The 19,385-nt window shown below is 38.6% G+C and overlaps 1 protein-coding gene across 1 annotated transcript; it reads right to left on the minus strand.

The window, feature by feature from the left end:
* LOC149831359 (sucrose synthase 3-like) lies at positions 1 to 10,763 on the minus strand. The gene is made up of 16 exons (XM_090013836.1): positions 10,630 to 10,763; positions 7,537 to 7,683; positions 6,405 to 6,534; positions 6,158 to 6,309; positions 5,664 to 5,856; positions 5,152 to 5,270; positions 4,704 to 4,920; positions 4,418 to 4,513; positions 4,130 to 4,303; positions 3,850 to 3,966; positions 3,527 to 3,693; positions 2,801 to 3,025; positions 1,810 to 2,131; positions 940 to 1,184; positions 543 to 681; positions 1 to 286 (listed from the first exon to the last, which is right to left on the minus strand). The coding sequence occupies exons 2-16, from the start codon at positions 7,632 to 7,634 to the stop codon at positions 254 to 256; spliced, it is 2,427 nt and encodes an 808-aa protein (XP_089869962.1). The 5' UTR covers positions 7,635 to 7,683; positions 10,630 to 10,763; the 3' UTR covers positions 1 to 253.
* Positions 10,764 to 19,385: the final 8,622 nt, after the last annotated feature.

The following is a 19,385-nucleotide window of genomic DNA, read 5'->3' on the forward strand; positions in this document are numbered from 1 at the left end:
TTCTCTTGACCAAGACTATAATTTAAAATGCTTGTTGATAACATCGCATTAACTTGCACCAATGAGAACACAACAAAATTGATAGACCTAAATGATAAACAAACAACACAAGCTTCCATTTCTCAATGAAAATTATAAAAATTTTCAATGAGAATGGCTATTATTCGATCAACGAGGAAAAAAGAAAATGCAGCTTCACACCATTGCTTCAAATGCATACGCAGACTCACAAAATCGCCTTCGAATGAATCTCTCACTCAGCATCGGAAAGTGGCACAGCCTTGGCCTGAAAGAAAGAAAGCTCATCAGCCAAATAGAGTCGGAGCACCAGAACTTTAACCAAAGTTTCAGCACAACAAACTGATTGCACAAAGCCACAAGTTCTGCTGGGCACACTGACAGACTTAGTTTGTACCTTCAAGCTACCAGGCTCAATTATAAAAGCCAATCTAACTGAAGATCTGCTTGTCTAATTAACCTGTCTGACTTGGTACTCCTAATCCAAAAAATTCAATTTAAACCAAAAGTTGAGAAAAACTCACAAGGTCACGGTATTTGAGGATGTAGAACATTTCAAGATAACGACGAGCCTCACGCCTCTCCAGTTTGGAAGCATATTTCCAGAATCCGTAGACACCAGCAAGTGTCATCAACCTTTCTGAGTATATCTTCCATGTATAGCTGTAAAAAGGAAAAAACGAAGAAAACTTTATCAGCAGATGAAGATATTAACCATAGTCTGTAATTTCATAAAGACATGCACACCAAGCTTGAAAACCAACTTAAGTTTTCTCCAAGTTGTAACTCAAGTTGCTGTTTCAGATCACATGTAGAACTGAATATCTTAATTCAAAATCAAAACCATATGGGAAAAAGTTGAAAAAGAAAAGGTAAAAGAGATATCAAATTAAATGACAAAGTTGTATGAGCAGTGCTTACCATTCATAGATACGCTGCAGTCCTCCTTGGGAGATTGCATCCCAGTGTTGAGGATCCTCCTTGCATCTTTCAAAGAAATCTGCAATGAGGTCAGCAGACTTATCTCCCTGGTAAGGATCAATGTGGAACCCAGATGTGCCATTCACTATGATCTCAGCTGGCCCTCCGTTGGAAGTGGCAAATGTTGGCAGACCGCAAGTCATAGCTTCCACAACTGTAAGCCCAAAGGCTTCATAGAATGCAGGCTGAAAGCACAAGGAACAAACCATGAGACTCTTTCTTAGGATCCAAATTCAGCTGTTTAAGGTCTGAGTGGTGTTATCATATTCTTGTAACTATTCTGCGTTTTACTCTATTCGTCTCCAAGAGGTATCCCCTAATTAAACATACCTCCTGCAGGGTTAGGATTTCAATTTGGTCTTATATTGTAAAATTTTATAGAGCACTTTGAAACATAATTTGTATATGTGATTCTTTATCCCAAGATGCCTCTTTACTAGGCCAAACAACATAGACCTCATGATCGACTCAGGCAATATGGCCCCATTTTTATAAACCCTGTGAACACTGACTTGACCAATATCATGGCTATCAGTGCCACATTGCTGGTTTCAGAGATCAGGATGTCAACTCCAGCAACATTTTAGAGGTGCAAATTGCTGAAACTCATGGTAATTCAAGTTGTCAGGTCATTTATACAAAAAGATCCTCAAACATACTAAAACCCAAACACCTCAAAAATTTCATGCATTGTTTTTTAAAATTCCTTAAATTCGTAAAAGCTAATAAAGTTAATATTCCTTGATTAAACAAACAAAACCTATCATCGCTGAGAATTTGGAATTTAGGTAGGTAGAGGAATGCACGTACCTGAATGAAAGCACCTCGTGTATCTGCAATGTAACGGTAAAGTTCGCCATTGCGGACCCGGTTCTTTTGAGAAACAATCCATCGGAACTGGCCATTTAGGTTGTACTTCTCAATAAAACCATGCATTTTCTCAATCTCAGCAATTTCTTCCCTGTCGCTGGATTTGTTGGCATCATGGTAACCTGCAACTACAACAAGGTTCACCAATTCACGCAGCCTGTTGCTCTTTCCGTACCACTCAACTAGGCCAGTGATGTTCTTTACACGATCAAGCCTTGCCATGGTGAATATAATTGGTTTGGACTGATCTTCCAGTGTGCCTCTGAAGAAAAAGTAACCAACCACAATTTAAAGGATTGAATCAGAAAATGATAATAACATACAGCTCTATAACAAATCACTGTCAACCCACTTGACACTCTCAAGTTGGCAGTGAAAAACACAAACTTGATCAGGTTGTTTTTGAAAAAGAAAAGCTCCTTTAAAGCTAGGCATGAACAAGACACCAAATTATCCACTTTTCATCATTTAAACATGAGCTTAGGCTGCATATCAATTTGTCGAGTTAGATAATGGACTCAGATTAGCCAGACCAAGTTGAACAAAGTGCCACAAATAGAACTTCTAATAGACACTTAGCTTAATCCAGTCCCATAAGAACCATACTCTCGGTCATGAGGGAGTGCCACGTAGAGAGTCCTCTACATGGCCACCATTCATGTAGACACTGGTCCTGTGTTCAGGTCTTGGTATTATATAGCACTTAAGAGCAGACAACTAGGGACGGAGGCTCCACTTGTTTGATAGGAGCTGTTAGTGCACGTCACCATGTGTTGGGGCGTTGCAAGTTCAAAACCCAATGGTATGTTGTGTAACTGGTGGGGATCTGCCTAACCCCAGCTTGCCTTTCAAATAAAAAAAGAGCAAACAACTTCCAAAAAATACAGAAAAAAAAAAGAAAATACCAAAAGGTGGGAAGTAGAGGAGTTACATGTGTTCATCATTCTGCTCAGGGTTGTACAGCAGCTCTTCAATTGCTGGGTGAAATGCAGTAAGTCTTTTCTCTTTCTCACTAAATGGGAAATAGATAGCCAAATCTGCACCTGGGGAGACAATATTGAACTTTGGATCAAAGACATCAATACCCTGAACAACACGGTAGAGTCCAGGCATAGTGAAGGCAATGTGACTTTCGTATTGGCCAACAGTGTCCTTGCTGAAAACAATAGGGGAAGAAAGTAATACTTGTCAAACCAGGATTGTGCTTGAAAACAAAGCACTCAGAAACTAAATAAATCTGCAAACAAAATATTACTCAACATTGAGATGGCTAGATTTAGATTGCAAAGACACCTAGGAAAAAGCAAATAGAGCATAATGAATAACTAGATCTCTGTTCTTATGTTTAAAAATGTTGTCACAAGCTGTTACTTTGTTTCACTTGAAAATTAATCTATTATGTTTTAAGATAGAAGAATTTTTCTTTAAAACAAAGGATGCATGGACTATTGTTTGCACCATCGGTAAAAAAAAAAATATAGAAGATGGCTTTTTAGAATTGCAATGGAGTGAATACATGCATCAATTAATATTATAATTTTAAATAAGCAAATTAATATTATATTTTTATGCATGAAAAAAACAAGGAAACACTGGAAGTACTTTGTGATCAACTCGTTACATCTCAGCATAGAAATATAATAGTTTAAGACGTTACCTTCCAGCAATCTCCTGGAATGTACTGGTAATAATAAAATCAGCATGGTTCATGGCATAAAGATCAGCTGTAAATTGGCATGAGAAATGGTATTTCTCATCAAGATTCTTCCAATAGATATCAGAATCTGGATATTTTGTTTTCTCAAGAGCATGGGCAATGGTGCACTGCACATAAGAAAAAAAATCAAAAAAAGAAAGAAAAAGAAAAGAGAAATACATATAAAAGCTAAGAGTAATCATCCAAAAGGCAATATAGAAAGCTCATCTACAAAAAATGGAATATGCAGAAAGAAGAGGACTAAAACGAAAACTCAGACCAACCTGAGTAACTCCTAGCTTATGTGCCAATAAAGTAGCAACAAGATTTCCATCACTGTAGTTTCCAACGATCAAATCTGGTGTTCCCTGCATCTCTGCAGTAATTTCACTGGCAGCATCCTGAATACAGTAGGGGAACAGAGTTGGAAGGTGGCTAGATATTATAGGAGAAATATATCCAAACAATGCCATTAAGAAAACAAGACAGCTATGAGACAAGCCTTGAGCAAAATTCACCGGATCAAAATGAAGAGGGAACATGGTGTCAGCACAAATTCTGTACCTCTGCAAATGTCTCCAAGTAAGGCCAGACATCAAAGCGTGATATCCACTGTCGAAGGATACCCTTCTCACTTCTGAAGGGAACCCGCAAAATGCTTGTGTGTTCAGTTCCAGCAATTTTTTCCAAACGTTGGTTGCATGTGTTCCCTACTGCATCGGGGATCAATCGAGTGACCTTGGTTCAAAAAAACAACAAACATCATACTTCAAAAGAATTTGAACATTAAAAATTGAGAGAAAAGAAAGTAGGTGCAATGCATATCAGAGAGAGAGAGAGAGAGAGAGAGACCACAAGAATTCGAGGGCTAATATCCAGGCCTTGCTGCTTTATTCTGAGGAGCATCTCAGCTTCTAATGCCCGTACTTGGTCCAAAATATACACAATCTGCAAGTAAAAGCACATGATGAAGACATTAATGGTGAATCCACCATCCCAAAAATCAGGAGCAAGCCAAGTTTACATTCCATGATGCCTTTAGTTTACTTTCACTCTATGCTTATCTTGTTACTGGCTGGTATTGGGTGCAGAAAGAAATGTAAGACATAAGAACTATCAGTTGTAACAGAAAGAGTACCTGGCCACCAGTGTCAGGGAGCCCAAGAACATTAGCTTGACCAAAGTATCCATGTGGAGAAAGGATAACAACATTAAACACCATTGGAATTTTTCCGAGAAATTTTTCGAGGTTGGAAGGCTCAGGTGCCTGTAGAATATCAAGAAGCAGATGAATCATGTCCTTAACACGTTCAGCGTTGTCTCCCCACCCTCTCTCCAAACCAAGTTCTTGGAACCTGCATAGATGTGAAAACTTGGAGATCATTGTTTAAATCTTCCAAAACAATGACATTAAAAAGGTTGTTATCTCATCCTCTAAGAATTACAAAAACATGCAGATAATAGCTGGAACATAAACGTGCTTTTGCACGCAATGTATGAGTTGCTGCTCAAGGCTCAAGTTGAGCTACTGGATCTTCAAGGCATAAAACATAAACCTCTAAGTTACATCTGGACTAGAAACTTACTTGTACTCAAATTCTGAATAAGGTGTGTCTCCAGGGAGGTTCAACAGATGTTTCTCTGCCTTGGCAAGAGCAGCTTGAAGACCACGCAGAGTATGGATTCTGTCATTCAGCATCATTGACTGCACATCACCAATCACAAGCCAACACCTCATGAGAAATTAGATCAAAAGAAACTGTTCTAATTGCAGTGTCACTCATGCTAAATAACAGAATGTTGATGTCCTTTTATCCAGCATGAATCATGGCAGATTTTGTCTAATTGTCATTCCAGTTGATGAAAAGCTCAAAAAGCAGTTAGGACTCAAGTCTTTTTAAGACTATGCAAGTGTTGGCACAAATCATGCTGAGTTGAACAAACCATACAAGTTACTTTTGCAGGTCGTTTGTGCACTGAATGGAATACGAGAAAATGAGTTCAACAAAAAGAATGACTTGGAATCTAGAGAATGGAGAGCAGAAAGAACATGAAACTGCCAGATAAGATGCAAATAGTAGTATCATTGGAGACATACACTTCCTTTGTAGCTGTGTGCTCGGAGGAAATCAACCAAAGGCTGCATGCTATCTCTGTCATGGAACATTTTTGAAGAAAGGTGCCGATTAAGGAACTGCACTCCTTTACCAATGAATGATGATTGACTTGGACGAGGAAATGAAGCATTGAATGGCTCAAAGTCCAGCTCAAGCAGATAATTGTCCTGGGAACTGCAAAAAAAAAACGGGCACACACCTATTTTAGAAAACAAGTGAAATTCATGAATAAACAAGAAGAAGAAACCATGGATTTGAATTCCAATGTCTCCTAATATATAAGTATTCATCAATGCAATGTAGTTTTCTGGTAGCATTTGTACGGAACTTGAAGGTATATAGCATATATTGGAAAACAGGTTTCAAGACAAGTCCTTCAATAACTATCATTTATATCAGACTACTACTAAGGGAAGCTCTATAGTTCTGAACCTAATCATATGGCGAAAGATAGCGGGCAGAGAAGAAACAATACCTTCCATCAACGAGTTCTTCCTTGAACTTCAAATATTCAGGGACGCTTAGTTGCTCAACAACAAGTTCATGCACATTCACTCGGACGTATTCCCAGACTCCAGGCCTTGGACGGACAGCTAATGCAACCCACGGGGGTAAAACAATTGCTTCCTGGAGAAAATTAATGACAAAATAAGTAAAATCTGCATAAAAGAAAAGAAAAGATTCATTAGACTTGAAGGTTCTTTATATTCTTCAATCATCACCTGTGTAGATCTCAAGACATCTCCAAATAGCCCCTCACTGAGCTTTTTCCTTTCTTCCTCTTCGATTACCCTTTCAAACTCTGCCAACAGTTGATGAGGTTGCAGGATGCCCTTGCCTTGTTCCACAAAACTGAAAAGAGCAAACACAAATCATCCACTTAAATAAGTTGGAAAAGTCGATTCAGCTAACAGCAATCCTAGAAAGTGAACAGCAACAAAGGAGCAAAGGAACTTTCATTAATCTAGAAAGTTAGGCTTTGAAAATCTCAAATGAATAATACTTCTAGCATGAAGCATTCATAGAGAAGAAGTTTCCTTCAAATAGGATCACCATAACAAATGAAGGAACGGGGGAGCCTAATCACCTTGTCCCTGCAATATTTCCATGATATCTTAATAAAACAGTATCTAGACATAAAGTTTATAGACCAACTGCATGTGAAGAAGTGAACCCCTAGGCTATTGATGAGGGAAAACAAAGATGTCTAGCCTCACAAACAAGAACTGATAATCCAGAAGTAACTCGGAGAATGCCAAACATCAATATATTAGAAAATTCCATTCCTATTGTATTGCCGAAAATTGGATAAGTCAAAGCTGTGAAAGTAGATATGACAACAGGATCTTGCAAAGATTACAAGGCTAAACATTGTTCATATGGCAAGCGCAGCTTTCAACGCTTTCAACGAATTGATTTTCTTATCCAGGCTTCACGTCCATGAAACATAAAGATGGATTATGAAAGCTAAACGATTAAGGAAAACCAGTTTGTATCAACCATGAAAGGATCATATACAACTATCAAGTTGCCAAAGCCTGAAATTATGATAGTTGAAAAACAGAGCAACGGTATGACAATTACGAATCATTAAAAAAAATGTCATTGTGACGTCACCATAGCACAAACATCATTCATGATTAGATATGATTATGAAACTTTGTTGCAAGCTTAAGCCGCTACCCAACCCAAGATCTTATACACAATCTTCACAACATATTTTCGTATTCATGAATAGATTTACTAATCCCTAACCAAACCAACAAACAGATCTAAGTCAAACTGAGCAGTGCAGCAACTTGTCCACAAAGAAAATAATGAAATCAGAATATACATGAATAGAAGAGAACTAACCTGGACAAAAGGCAAACTAATTCATTCCGATGAGCAGAAAGAGTGTCCTCAACACGCTCCCTCATGCTGAGAACACGAGTCAATGATCGGGATGCCATGGATGACTCCCTTTTCGAACTGAAAGAGCTTCAAAACAAGAGAGAAAACCTGCAATAAAGGTTTAAGAAATGCTCAAGTTCTAATACGCAGCTTTGAATATAAAGAGTGATGGAAGCTACAGTTTTGCTGGATATGAAACATCTAGAAAGATAGAGACTCCTAGACGGCCATCCGTTCCACACAATAAAAGCAAGAGAGCCGTATAAGCAATAAGAACTCAAATAATTCAGAGCAACAAGCAGTTTCAATAACCACAACCAAAGCCGAATTTCTACAATTCTAACTGATCCAGGGAAAAGGAGAAAACTTCTTGTCTTGAAAGCTTCACCCAACTACTGGGTGAGGATATGTTACAAAATTCAACTAAGCTCAACCTAAACCAATAAATGGGGACTGTATGGGGATGAATCACAAAGAAAACGTTTCAATTTCAAAACAAGTTTGCAGTAACAGATGGGGCTCACCAAAAGCGTTTGCCAGAGAAATTAACACTTGATCAATCACCAATCCACAAATATGAACAGATTTTCAAACCATAATAACGCTTAATAGAGAGATTTGCAGAGTTTTTTAATCTGAGGGAGAAAAACAAATCAATTCGCTTTCATAGAAAAAAGGTGGGGGATAAAACTAATATAAAACAACATTTGATTTCAACTACAACTTATCAGTATCATCTCAAAACGTAATGCATTAGTAATACAAAAAGTTACTAACTTTAAACCTAACATTTGAAACTAAGCCTCATCTATGTCATAAGTAATTTTGTCAATAACCCATAAAGGTAAAACTTCCTACTTGATTGTGGAAGCCGCTCCAAGAGAACAATCAAACAAAGGTATGACAGTCTTACCACAATTGCGACGAAGAATGCACTTTAAGAGGATTTTCCTATGATATTTGAAAGATGGAGACTGGTTCCTAACGTGGGATAGGTAAGAAACCGCGGTTCTAATTTTCCAATTTTCTACTAAAAACAAAGGAAGAGTCAACTTTTTCTCCCACCATTTTTTGTAGCCAACCCAAGAGCTCGTAAGATTCTCCCAGGGAAAGCGTTCAAACAGAAAGACAAGCCAACAGTTCAAGAAAAAGAAGGAATTCTCCACATTAACAAGCTAGTGGGGTAGCACGAAAAAGAAGGGACGTTGCCCTAGTATTGATTTAACCCATCGGTGTTCAGAGTCAGTTTAGTCTACAACGTGGATAAGCACAAGCTTTGTCTTGATAAAGTGAGGTTTTTTATTTTTTTCAACAACGGGACAAAACTGTCCGAAGATAGAACAAGAGATTTTGAAAATCCTTACATGCAGAAATTTTTCAAGATTTTCAGGGATAAAACTAGATATTCGTACCTTGCAGTGACTATTACCAGAAAAACAAGTCTGATAATTTCCACTGTGAAGGCGTAAACCATCCAACAAAAGTTGAGCGTTTTGCTGGAAAAAAAGGTGACAGCTTTCACAATAGGAAGCAAAACAGACTAGCCTTTTTTTTTTGTTGAATAGGCAAACTGGGGATTAACCTCCGCGAAATTCGAACCCCAGGCCCCTCAGATATGATAACGTGACTTAACCATCCATATCATTCAATCCCAAAACAGACTAGCCTTTTGTGTCGCACAATGATAAACAGATCTCTTCTTTCTAAGAATAATATCGCATCAACCTCTTTCTACCGAAACTAATCAAATATACTAATCCAGAAAAAGAAAACTAACAGATCTCACAGCTAGAGAACATAAACTCCTACCCAAATTAATCAAATCTCACACTTAGATCTCTGATTGATCATTTTTCAACAAAAATCTTCTCACCAAAAATGAGCAACTTATCACAGATATTTGAGCAGATGACTGATCAACTCTTTATGAACCTCCTAGTAAACCCATTAAACTAAAGAGAGAATGCGAGACATGATTGCTACCTTGTAAAAAAAATTTACCACAGAAACAAAATAAATCATATGGCCAACAAAAACTTTTTTCCTAAATAAAACCATTCAATGTTTTTCACCAAAATCAGTAAATAAATTTTTTTCATAGAAAACTATCTTACCAGGGAAACGAGCAAAATATCGCACTGTAATCAATACAAAGTTACAGAGTTCTCTCTTGAGCTTAAGTAATCAAACAGAAGTAGGGAATTTTCTTCAGATAGACACAAAAAAGTTCAAAACTTTATTTGATTCGTTACTACAAACTGTGATCTGGTAAAGTTTTCAAGCGTGCTTTATGCAAATCCGTCAAAATAAGAACCGTTTATTATATTCCAGCGGATCTAAAGCTACCACAGAGAAGGATTTTTTTTTTAAATATTTTTGGACAAATTACAGAACAACTTTTTATGAAAATTTTTCTTATACCACTGATTTTCCAACCACGACCAAATTTCTCAGATCCGCCAGGATGCAAATTTTCACTAAAATCCAGAACTACCTGTACTTTTGTAGCGGAATAAGAAACCTAATAGAACCTAGTTTCGAAATTTCCTCAAAAAAACACAAACACCCAAACTCCAAGCACATTCTTCCACCAGAAAACGGAGCACCAGAACCATAACTCCGCCACAAATCAAACCCCAAAATCCCTTAGAAACATCAAGAATTTTCAAACATTCAGCCGATCCTTCTCCAAACACCACTGTTCACCAAAAACCACACAGCATTTTAGCCAACACTCGCCCGAAAGACCGCATTATTTCCTCACGCTACGAAATCTTCGGATTAAAAAACTCACCATAAACTCCAAATCCCCACGCTCACGAACCATACCGAAACTCAAACTCAAAATCTCCAGAAAATAAAAATCAAGATCTGGGAAAAAACCTCGCCACATTCACTCTCCAAAGATAGTACTCTTTCACCATCAGCATCCCAGCACCCAAAAACAACGAAAAAAAACACGAATTTGGCTCCCGAAAACCAAAAACTCTCCACCGCCAACAAAACCCCAAACCCCATCCCACCGCAGAAAACAGCAGAAAACCTGAAATTTACCTTAAAAAATCCCGGAAATCCGACGCCGGAAAGCCCTGCAGTCCCCCGAGAGGAGGAGAGGAAAAAGGGAAAGAGAAGGAAAGGAAGAAACGCAAATAAACGCAATACGGAGCAAACGAATCGAAGGTGATGTCGGGAAAGAGAGGAAGAGGATCTCCCTTAAATAGGCATCCGCCACCAGACAGCATCACCACGAATACGACCGTGGTGCGTCTGTGCGTTCGCGCCGCAGATAGCGACTCTCAATGGTTTTCCTCAAGCGGTTTTCCACGCCGGGTTCCGGTTTTCCCACCACGAGCATTCCGGTTTTCAAAATCCCGCATTCCTTCCGTTCCGCCATGAGCATTCTCGCCACCTTCCTGCGCCATTTCCCTTTTTCTTTTTATGTAAAATAGTCACCGTAAAAATATATTGTGTTTGAAAAACAAGTTCTTCTGATTCTTTAGCCACGTTAGAACATGTTAAAAGTTTTCCCTTAGGATGTACATCGCTTTTGATCTTAGTTCTAATAAATTAAGAGGCTGGGTAACATCACGTGATGGACTTGATTTTGGGGTTCAATAAGTAGTGGCCTCGTGAAACAGTTTTTTTTAAATTTTCTCTCTTTCGCGTTTTTCAAATCCCGTTTTTCTTTCTCTTCTTTTTCCATGTTTCGAGGTATCTGGCGCCAACTGTATGAAAAGACTACAATACCCTTCAGGTTGCAATTAGGTAATATTTGTTTTCATTGAGGGCATTTTCAAGAATGTCTTTCAACTTACGACCTTAAAGGGCTTGCGGGTTGTGATTTTGTTATGGATTCGAGCCAGTTGTGAGAGTTGGATCGGGTTGGTCAGACCTCCTACCTGAATACCATAAACTATTCCTGGACATGTATCTTAAACTAGGATCCGAATGCGTGTTTAGCCTCGGCCCCTCGGACCTATGTAATCGGACCTTTTTCTTTATCCATTTCGATTCAGATCAATGTTTTCTACCGGATTTATATGCTTGGATCAATGTTGTCAGAATCGACCTGAATCGGAGGCGATTCAAAAAGGTCCAATTCAACTAGTAATTTTTAAGAGGGGTTACTTTTTTTCACATTTTTTAATAATTTTTATTTTTTAATGACACATGTCATCAGATGGTGAAAAAGTACGGATTCGCAAATGATTCCATTCGATTTGATTCGGAGGGTTATTTGAGCAACCGATTCACCTACTGAACCGTTTTTAACAACATTGGTTTGGATCTAAATTTAATCCGATCTGTTTGTACGTTTCAAATATAAAACTGTTTCCCCAAACATTTTCTCATTGGATTTAGTATTACTACGTAAAATTTTGATCTGCATTCAAATGTACCATGTTAGATCAAGTTTGGATACTGATTCAGATCTTAGACTTATTTTTTTTCAAGGGTGTCAATGGGTTGGGTTTCACCCGTACCTAACCCTATAGGGTCAGGGTTTGGTGATAAATAAGAAGACCTGATTAGAATCAGGTTTGGACTGGAAGGGTCTGATTAATATATGAAACCGGGTATGGTTTGTGAAATTTCATACCAGACTTGGGCCCAACCCGAGTTCTGATTAAGATCTGCAATTTTTTGATATCAAAATAATAAAAAATACTATTTTATTAAGTATGGTCTGGATCTGGTTCATGTAACCCTTATATGATCCAGGTATGGTTTCTCTTATGATGGGTCCAATTAGGTCCGAGTCCAAACCCAGTATCATCATCTCAAGTGAGGATGGCCCGGTTTTCCCCGTTCCACTGCCATCCCTAGTGATTCTAGAAATGGGGGGCCATACTTCTCAGTGGCAAGTGCCAACCATTTCAGTATAAATAGTTTTTAGATTTAACTTTTTCCTGCCAAACTTGGGAAAACTTTGCCAAGCCAAATCCTGGTTTTTGACTCCGTTGTGAGAAGAGGATCAGACCGAGACACCAAAGAAGACCCAAATACAAGTATAACTTAAATAGTCGTTTGTTTTATCGTTAATGACATAAAACACCCTATTTTTGAACCGTTGGACTACCCTTTCGAGTAATTGTCATGAACCAGACTTCCATACCCTAAACTTAGTATTTTTTTTTTTCATATTGAAAAATCACTGGTCCTAATTGGAACTCGGGTTGGACCCAGGTCTGGTATAAAATTTCACAAACCATGCTGGGCTCCATATGAGAATCGGAGCCTTTGAGTCCGACCCACTTTTTAATCAGACCTTCTTCTTTATTACCAAACCTTGACCCTACAGGGTTTGCTACGAGGTGGGTCCAGGTCAAACCCGACCTATTGACACCCCTAATCGTTGGACCAAAAGAGTTTTTTTTTATAAGCAGACCAAAAGTGATCTTGTTCTTAGGACTATCACCTTTGTGAAGGGCTGAAAAATGAACTTGAGTTGCTAGTGGTTTGGCTCATGCTCAGCTCACACAAGTATAAAAATAAATAATCAAAGCCTTAATTTGTTTCTTGTTAAGAATTCAGTTCATATTGTTTTTAGCTTTGAAACAATGCATTTTGTGGGAAAAATGAGTCCACTTAAGCTTTCTGAGTAGGCCTAGAGTTCATAATCCCATTGCTACTTTGAAACAATGCATGCTACTTGTTAAGAATCCAACTTATTTTGTTTAGACCTCGCCAGAAAGATGAGATGGCCTTGAACAGCTTAAGTTCAGTTCATTTATCAGCTCTAACTTTTAATCTACCATTCTTCATGGAGTAATAGTTTTTTTTTTTTTAATCTTATCTTTTTTGCTGTCATTAAAAGTTCATGAAGGGGCATATTGGTCATTTAAATATAAATCATAATTAATGAATTATCTAGTGATCAAGCCCTTCACTATCAGAGCATACTTTTTTTTTAATTTGGACAATCCAAGAAACCCCATCCCCATCATCGACCCAACCTTGTCTGGTTGGTGAAACCCTTAAGGTCCGCTGCCCAGCAAGGATGTATGGGATACGGCTGGTGGGATTTGAACTTGTGACATCTAGTCAACTTATTGACATTCACTAGAACCTGAGGAGTGGAGCCCATGTAAGCACTATGGGGACGTACTTATCACTTAAATGAATTAGATAATTATCAACTTCATATATAGGGGTTTTAAAGGGTCGGGTTTACCCAGACCTAACATAAGCAGATCAGGTCATTCAGAACATGAGCGTTTTTGCTCATGCTGAAATCGTGGCCGTCTGTTTGCATTTTTGGATGAATGCCACGTGGTTTTGTTGACTTTTGAGCTTTTTAAAATGCAAATCGGATGGCCACGATGTGAGCATGAACAAAAACGCTCATGTTCAGCATGAGCTGATCTTGCTTCCAGACCTAACCCGTATCAAACTTTATAAGGTCTGGGTACGATGATAATTAAGAAGACTTGATTAAGACTCGGGTCCGGGCCCGACCCAAGTTCCGATTAAGAGCTATAATTTTCAATGTAAAAGTGATAAAAATTATTATTTTACTGGGTATGGCTTGGGTCTTGTTCATGTAGTTCTTATCGAGTCTGGGTATGGTTTCTCTTACGGTGTGTCCGATTAAACCTGAGTTCAGACCAAAAATTGGAGTCAGGTCTGATTTTACCTGGGTCCGAACCAAACCCGACCCCGTTGACACCCACATATATATATATATATATATATATATATATATATATATATATATATATATATATATATAGTATAAACAAATATCTTGAAGAAATACAAAGTTATTTAAAAAGTCTTTGCTTGGAAAAACCTGTGTGCGGAGGTACCCCAGGCAAGCAGATTTACTTTAAATAATGATGATTACCTGATTAAAAAGGTTACCTTCGACAATTTGTGAAATGACCAAACACCAAAGAATGTAGGTAGGGCTGTGAACCTACCGGGCTCAACATAGATCCGATCCATTTGTCAAAATTGGGCCCTGATTAAATGATATTCAACCTGATCAATCCAGTCTGAGGATCCAAGTTAGAATCACCAATCTTGTACTAGTTTCAAGCAGGTTGTTTAGATCTTAAACCATTGAAGCTGATGGGCTCAATCTGTCTATGTGTGATCCTATCAGGTACTTGAGATCCTACCTGTTAGTCTGTTTTAGGTGTCAATAGTTTCTAGTTGGTGGTCCTACTCGCGAGGACGCCTTACCTGACAAAAATGGTCTCTAGCAATGCTGTCAGTATCGGCATTGTCCCTGTATCGTTTGGCCAACTATTCAGCTGAATCAGGACACCGATACTCGCGTGAACCGTTCTGAATCATCAAAAAATAATTACATGTCAATCAAAATGTGACATGTGTTAAAGACATTAAAATAATATTTAAAAACAATATTTTTAAATATTTTTTAAATTTATTAAAAAATAGCCCGAGTGAAGCATATCGATTTTCTGCCGATACAATATGTATCGGCCGATACTGACAACATGATTCTCTAGAGGGTGAGAATAAACAACATGAGTAAGATGGATGCATGTTTTAGGAGGTTATAGTTGAGGCTTTAGAGGCTCGCACCCTTTTTTTTTTCATGGTTCTACTTTCCTCATGAGCCTCATTGGTAGGTAATAGACACAGGGGGTTGGGTTCTAACTGAGATTGCAGGTTCAAAACCCAATGGTATAGTTGTATAACTGGTAGGGGTCTGCCTAACTTGCCTTTAAAAAAAAACTTTTTTTTTTGTTATATCTAACATTATACATGTGATCTGCATGTTCTTTTTAGTATGAACTAGCTTTGACTTGCATCATGATATCTCAACTAGATTGTAGGTACAATAAGTTATATAAAATATTTATACCTTGATAGATTGACTAAGTACTAGAAAAACGGGAGGCATACATAATAATAATAAGTTGTTCATAGGTTTACCACCGAGGTGCTATCCCTTGTGGTAAGGGGGTCCTGTGCCAAGCTGAAGGCCCAGGTTCGAATCCCTCTGCCACGTGGGGGCTTAAGAGATATCCGGTAGAGGTCTGCCTAACCCCAGCTTGCCTATCAAAGAAAAAAAAAAGTTGTTCATGGGTTTAAGCAAAAAACACAAGGATGGAATTCAATATAATTTGGATTATAATCTTTGACTTCACATCTAGCTTAATCGAATAACCACAAATAGAACTCCAGATCATGCTAATAAGCTCTAAATTTAAATCAGTCATTTTCTCTATGGAGATGTTGATTATTATGAGAATTATCAATTAAGGATAATCGCTCTTTGTTCGTGGATCGATGCTCTTTAGCAAGCTACCAAACATTCTGCAAGTCCAAAGGAGAAGCTGTTAACGCTTAACTTTAAATACAAACTAAGATGCATTATCATGGGATTTAGCAAAAGTCTTACCATGTAACACTGCTCCTCCTTCCACTATATTGGAGCCCTGGACCCGCATAAGCATACTTGCAACCGTGTCCTTAGTAATCGCTTAACCAAGAATCCGTGTTTACACGATTCGATCCGAATATGATGCGCTGTTAGGCAGCCCAAAGGATGAAATTGAACTATCGTTTTTATTGGGGAGTTTAATTGGCTTGGTTAAGGAATAATGACCGTCATTAAAAGCAAACAGGGTTGGGGTTGGTTGGACCAAGTTGGTTGAGGAAGGGTGATGGCCATTTTCGTCCAACTGACTGGACTATATGTCCCTATTGGTAATTTTCTCATTGTCTGGACAGCAGAACATGCCTAAATTTGTCCGAGGGGGTTCTTAAGTCTTAACCAATGGGAAGACCACAGTTTCGAAACTTGGGCCCCACTTCACGCCCACGACGACTCTGCCAATTCCGCATCCGTGGTTTTTTATTGGACTGCAGGTTGCGGAGCCGAACGCACGTGATAGGGTTAGTCCAGCTCGGGCCCACGGATGAGTTTGGAGCGATGCGCTACCTGACGCCGCAAACAAATGAGGGGTGTTGCCGGGTCGGCTTTTGACCCGACATTTCTCATTTGGGACCCACATTGAGTCGTGGTGGACTGGTGGTTCATACTTAATAGTCATACAATCGGGTCGGATAAATGGGTCTCAGATTCAATTAAATCTGGATCTCCTTTGGTTGCTTTTAGCTTCAACATGGGTAGGATACATTCAGCCCTTTAAGACTGATTCTTTTACCTGATACATGGGTTTACGAAAGAGAGCAGATCCAATGATCAAAAGTGTTCGGCCCAACTTAATAGTGCCACGTATTAGCTGCCCCCCCCCAACTGAGGGGGTCCCACGCCTGCCTCCCTTATCAAAAGAAGTCGATAAGGTGTTCGTGTTAGGCCGATCACCTAACGGCGTCTCATTATGAAAGCATGTGCATATGCCGATCACTTAACGGCGTCTCATTAGATCAATGCTAGTAGAAACCTTATCAACTCATGATTGAGAATGCCCTCAAAATGTGTGAGTTTCTTTTTACTAAAATCACATAAAAGGCGCACAAGCAAGAAGACATTCGCAAATGTATAGAGTCATTCACGTGTGAAAGTCAAAACATTCATAAATGTAAGAGTATTTAGTTAATAGAGGTTCACACATTTTGAGGACCTTTGCAAACAGGTCTCCAAAATATGCAAACCTCTTTTTATTGAAATCACATAAAGGGCGCAAGCAACAGGACGTTTACAAATGCGTGATTATTAAGTAAAAAGAGTTTCTCACATTTTAGAGACAAGAAATGCATGAAAAAGGAGGCCCTTCTAGGATTCCAGATCTAAAGATTTAAGATTTTATTTGCATGAAACAACGATTAATTAACATGAGACCCACACCATATCCAACATTTGAATATGAGACATTCAAACACAACAAACAAATTTCAACTGTGGTCTAAATCTGGAACCCCACTCACATAAAACCAGACTTTTTTTGTTTTTGAAAAAACAATGCAAAATCCAAAATTTGAATATTAGATCCAAGCCATTCAAATGCCTAAGGATGTCAATCAATCAGAATTTATCCAATATCCGACCAAATGCAATTCCTTTTAGTTGCATTTGGTAACCCAAAACCATATCCGAACATAATCAGATGCGGATATAGTTTTAGTTTTTTGCTAACGAATCTGACAAAAATATCCGGATTTTATTGATATAAGAATCTGTTCATGTAAAAAACCAGAATGAGCTTTTCACCATCGGAATTCGAATCCATTTAGTCCACATCCGATTAGTCAGATATGGTATTGACCACATCTGATTCCATTCACAACCATTTACATCCCTCCAAACCCCACTTGCAGCCTACGACTGGAGTCTAGATCTGGACCCAGACTCACATAATCCTCTTTTTTTTTTTTGGGAATCGAGGTCAGATCTTGCAGACTTTGAAACCCTCCCCACTTCAATAGGTCTGGCAGTGGCCTCCCTGTCCTAGTTTCAGAATTGATTTATGGACCACACCCTGCTGCCCAATCCAAACAAAAGAGCAGACGTGGATATCACATCCCAAGCACTGTCAAGGTGTTGTCAAGAACCATATCTTATTGGATCCAAGCTCACCTTTCTTTTAAAAAAGATTAAGAACCAAACAAAATCATCTTTGTTGTTGGAAGGTTTGGAAAATTTGTCCATAGACTTTGACCAGGAACACCTTGTTTGGGAGTTCTTCACATGAAAAGGATAGCTCTTAGCATGGTGCATTGGCGCCCGTCTTAAATCGTCATTAGCTCTAATGAACAAGTAAAAGAATAGTTTATATACATAATTATGCATCTTTTGTTTTTTAGATTTATAACCCGAAGAAACTGCACCCGGCACAAAGACCTGGTTGCGCAGGCTCAGCCTGCCATACCTGCACTTCAAGGATAGGACCCCGGCCCCTAAGGCCTATGCTATATGTTGGCTTGGGCAGAAGAGTGACATCCATGAGAATCGAACCTTGACTGTCTGTCTAGCAGCCAAGGCAAAAGCCCACTACGCCAACCCCCCCCCCCCCCCCCCCTTGGGTCTAATTATGAATCATTTACTGCTATAAATGGCCACCGTATAATGGGTTTCATCTGACTTGAAAATATCATGATTTTATTACAATATACTTGGAAAGTGATAAAATCACAACATTTAGAAAATATCACGATAGCAAAACGTTGTTTTATATTTCTAAAATTTTAAAATGGATTTTACCTGTTATTTCGGTTTATAAAATCTCATATTTTCCAACAAAATTTAATTTATCTTGGTATTTCCCTTGTTGAGAAAATCTAGACATCGAGATTTGCGATATTAATTTTTTTTAACCTTACCCACATAATGCATGACTCAGCAGAATCAGACTCTAGTTGATCGATATATTAGTTTTGTGTACTTCTAGGATAAGGTGCAACTTAATGGAAATTAAATAGAATTGTTTTTTCTCTCCACTCTATATAATATGAATTATCATGTATAAATTAGATCTGTCACTTGCAAGCTGATAACAATATTGCTAAACAAAGTAAACTGAGGGCGCGTTTGATTGCCGTTCCGCGAGTCACGCAGGACGCCATGAATACGCAGAACGCAAAATGCTGGACGCGGCAGACACACATCTGCAGCATCCCAGGAATGACAGAACACTGTTCTAGTACCCCCTTGGAATGGGGGAACAGGACAGTGTTCCCATGGGTTAAAAAAAAAAAAGAATAAGTTGGGCGGAGGGGTGGTGGGGGTATACCCGGACTCTCTCCTCATTCCCAACCCTCCCCCCCCCCCCCCCCCCTCTTCCCTCTCTCTATCTTTCTTCTTCTTCTTCTTCTTTGTTTTTCACTCTTGATTAGGGTTTTTTGATTTATGACTTTTCTTTGATTTTAAT

Source organism: Nuphar pumila, chromosome 7 (assembly GCF_984573655.1).
Source record: "Nuphar pumila chromosome 7, dmNupPumi1.hap1.1, whole genome shotgun sequence".
NCBI classification, from domain to species: domain Eukaryota; kingdom Viridiplantae; phylum Streptophyta; class Magnoliopsida; order Nymphaeales; family Nymphaeaceae; genus Nuphar; species Nuphar pumila.

Coding starts and splice junctions, on each gene's coding strand:
- LOC149831359 (XM_090013836.1), bottom strand. CDS start 7,634: ATGGCATCCCGATCATTGACTCGTGTTCTCAGCATGAGGGAGCGTGTT. Junction 6,535..7,536: donor TTAGTTTGCCTTTTGTCCAG/GTTAGTTCTCTT, acceptor TGCTCTTTTCAG/TTTTGTGGAACAAGGCAAGG. Junction 2,132..2,800: donor GAGCAGAATGATGAACACAT/GTAACTCCTCTA, acceptor CTTTTTCTTCAG/AGGCACACTGGAAGATCAGT.